Source organism: Dendrobium catenatum, unplaced genomic scaffold, assembly GCF_001605985.2.
Source record: "Dendrobium catenatum unplaced genomic scaffold, ASM160598v2 original_scaffold_17899, whole genome shotgun sequence".
Taxonomy (NCBI): Eukaryota; Viridiplantae; Streptophyta; class Magnoliopsida; order Asparagales; family Orchidaceae; genus Dendrobium; species Dendrobium catenatum.
Window position 1 is genome coordinate 1 of NW_021336359.1, and position 1107 is coordinate 1107.

The 1107-nt window shown below is 43.9% G+C and overlaps 1 protein-coding gene across 1 annotated transcript; it reads left to right on the top strand.

Annotated features, from left to right (window-relative positions):
• The first annotated feature begins 6 nt into the window (after positions 1–6).
• LOC110095863 lies at positions 7–686 on the top strand. The gene has a single exon (XM_020821570.1). It carries the CDS (start codon positions 135–137, stop codon positions 669–671), a length of 537 nt encoding a protein of 178 aa, XP_020677229.1. The 5' UTR covers positions 7–134; the 3' UTR covers positions 672–686.
• The last annotated feature ends 421 nt before the right edge of the window (positions 687–1107 follow it).

Genomic DNA, 1107 nt, shown 5'->3' on the forward strand with positions numbered 1-1107 from the left:
CAATCATGATAACCTTAGACCTACCTTTCTTTCTCTCTTTCCCTTCACTGTTTCCCCATTCTCTCCCCTTCTCCTCTTAGAAAGCCCAAAAAAGCAAAAGTGAAAGAGGGAGAGAAAGAGAGAGAAATTGTGCTATGTCGTCGACGGCAGAGGAGTTCGCCGGGCCTGGCGGTTTTCTTTACCACGTGCCTCAACATAGCCGGAGGGAGAAGCTTCGCTTCCCGACAGATGACTCGTCGGTGGCTACCACGATATCACTTCCTCTCCTTCACCAGTCGAACGCCGCCTTCCTCCCATCCTTTTACTACAACCATAACTTCGACGACTGCGGACCATACCAGATCCAGCCGCAGGGATTCTCTCTTTCTCTATCGCCGGCGACGGTTGGTCCTCTAGGCCCTTTCACGGGCTACGCCGCTGTGCTGAACCGGTCCGGCTTTGTTGAGCCAGCCCGGCAGTTATTGGAGGAGATTTGCCGACTTGGCCGGGGAGAGTTCGCCAGCGTAGGTGGCCGAGATCTGACGGACGATATGACTATGGAGAGCGAGGTGGAAAGGGTAGATGCTGTGGAGGAGGAGAACTGGAAGAAGGTCAAGCTCCTTTCCATGCTTGATGAGGTCTCTCTCTCTCTCTCTCTCATTTTTTACCTTGAGAGTTTTTTTAATAATTAAAAAAAAAGTGGATAAAGACTTGAGTTGTAGTTCTTTCATGTCATGGCTAGATTTTGGATCTTCCTTGCCGAATCTTATTTGTTACTATGTAATTGTATATGCATATTAATTTGCTAATAATGATAATTATTATTGAAGAAAGCGAGGATTAATTGTTGCATAAACATATAATGACTTTTATTATTACTGCTAATCGAATTTAATCTGGCTTACTTGACGTTTATAAGATCATGTGATTAGAGAAGAGCCGGTTGTTCTTATGACAGCACAGTGCAATGAAATTTATCGTCTATAGGTAGCCTTTATGTTAGAATCAATGAGTGGGACTTCAGACTTGGTGCTTTACGAGATGATTGATTTCAGTTCGAGTTCACTTATTTTAAGCCTCTTTATTTATTGACTTCAAAGTTTCATTGTGATGCCTTCATTATATATG

Bases quoted from the DNA above. Each gene is read 5' to 3' on its own strand.
- LOC110095863 (XM_020821570.1), top strand. From the start codon at position 135: ATGTCGTCGACGGCAGAGGAGTTCGCCGGGCCTGGCGGTTTTCTTTAC.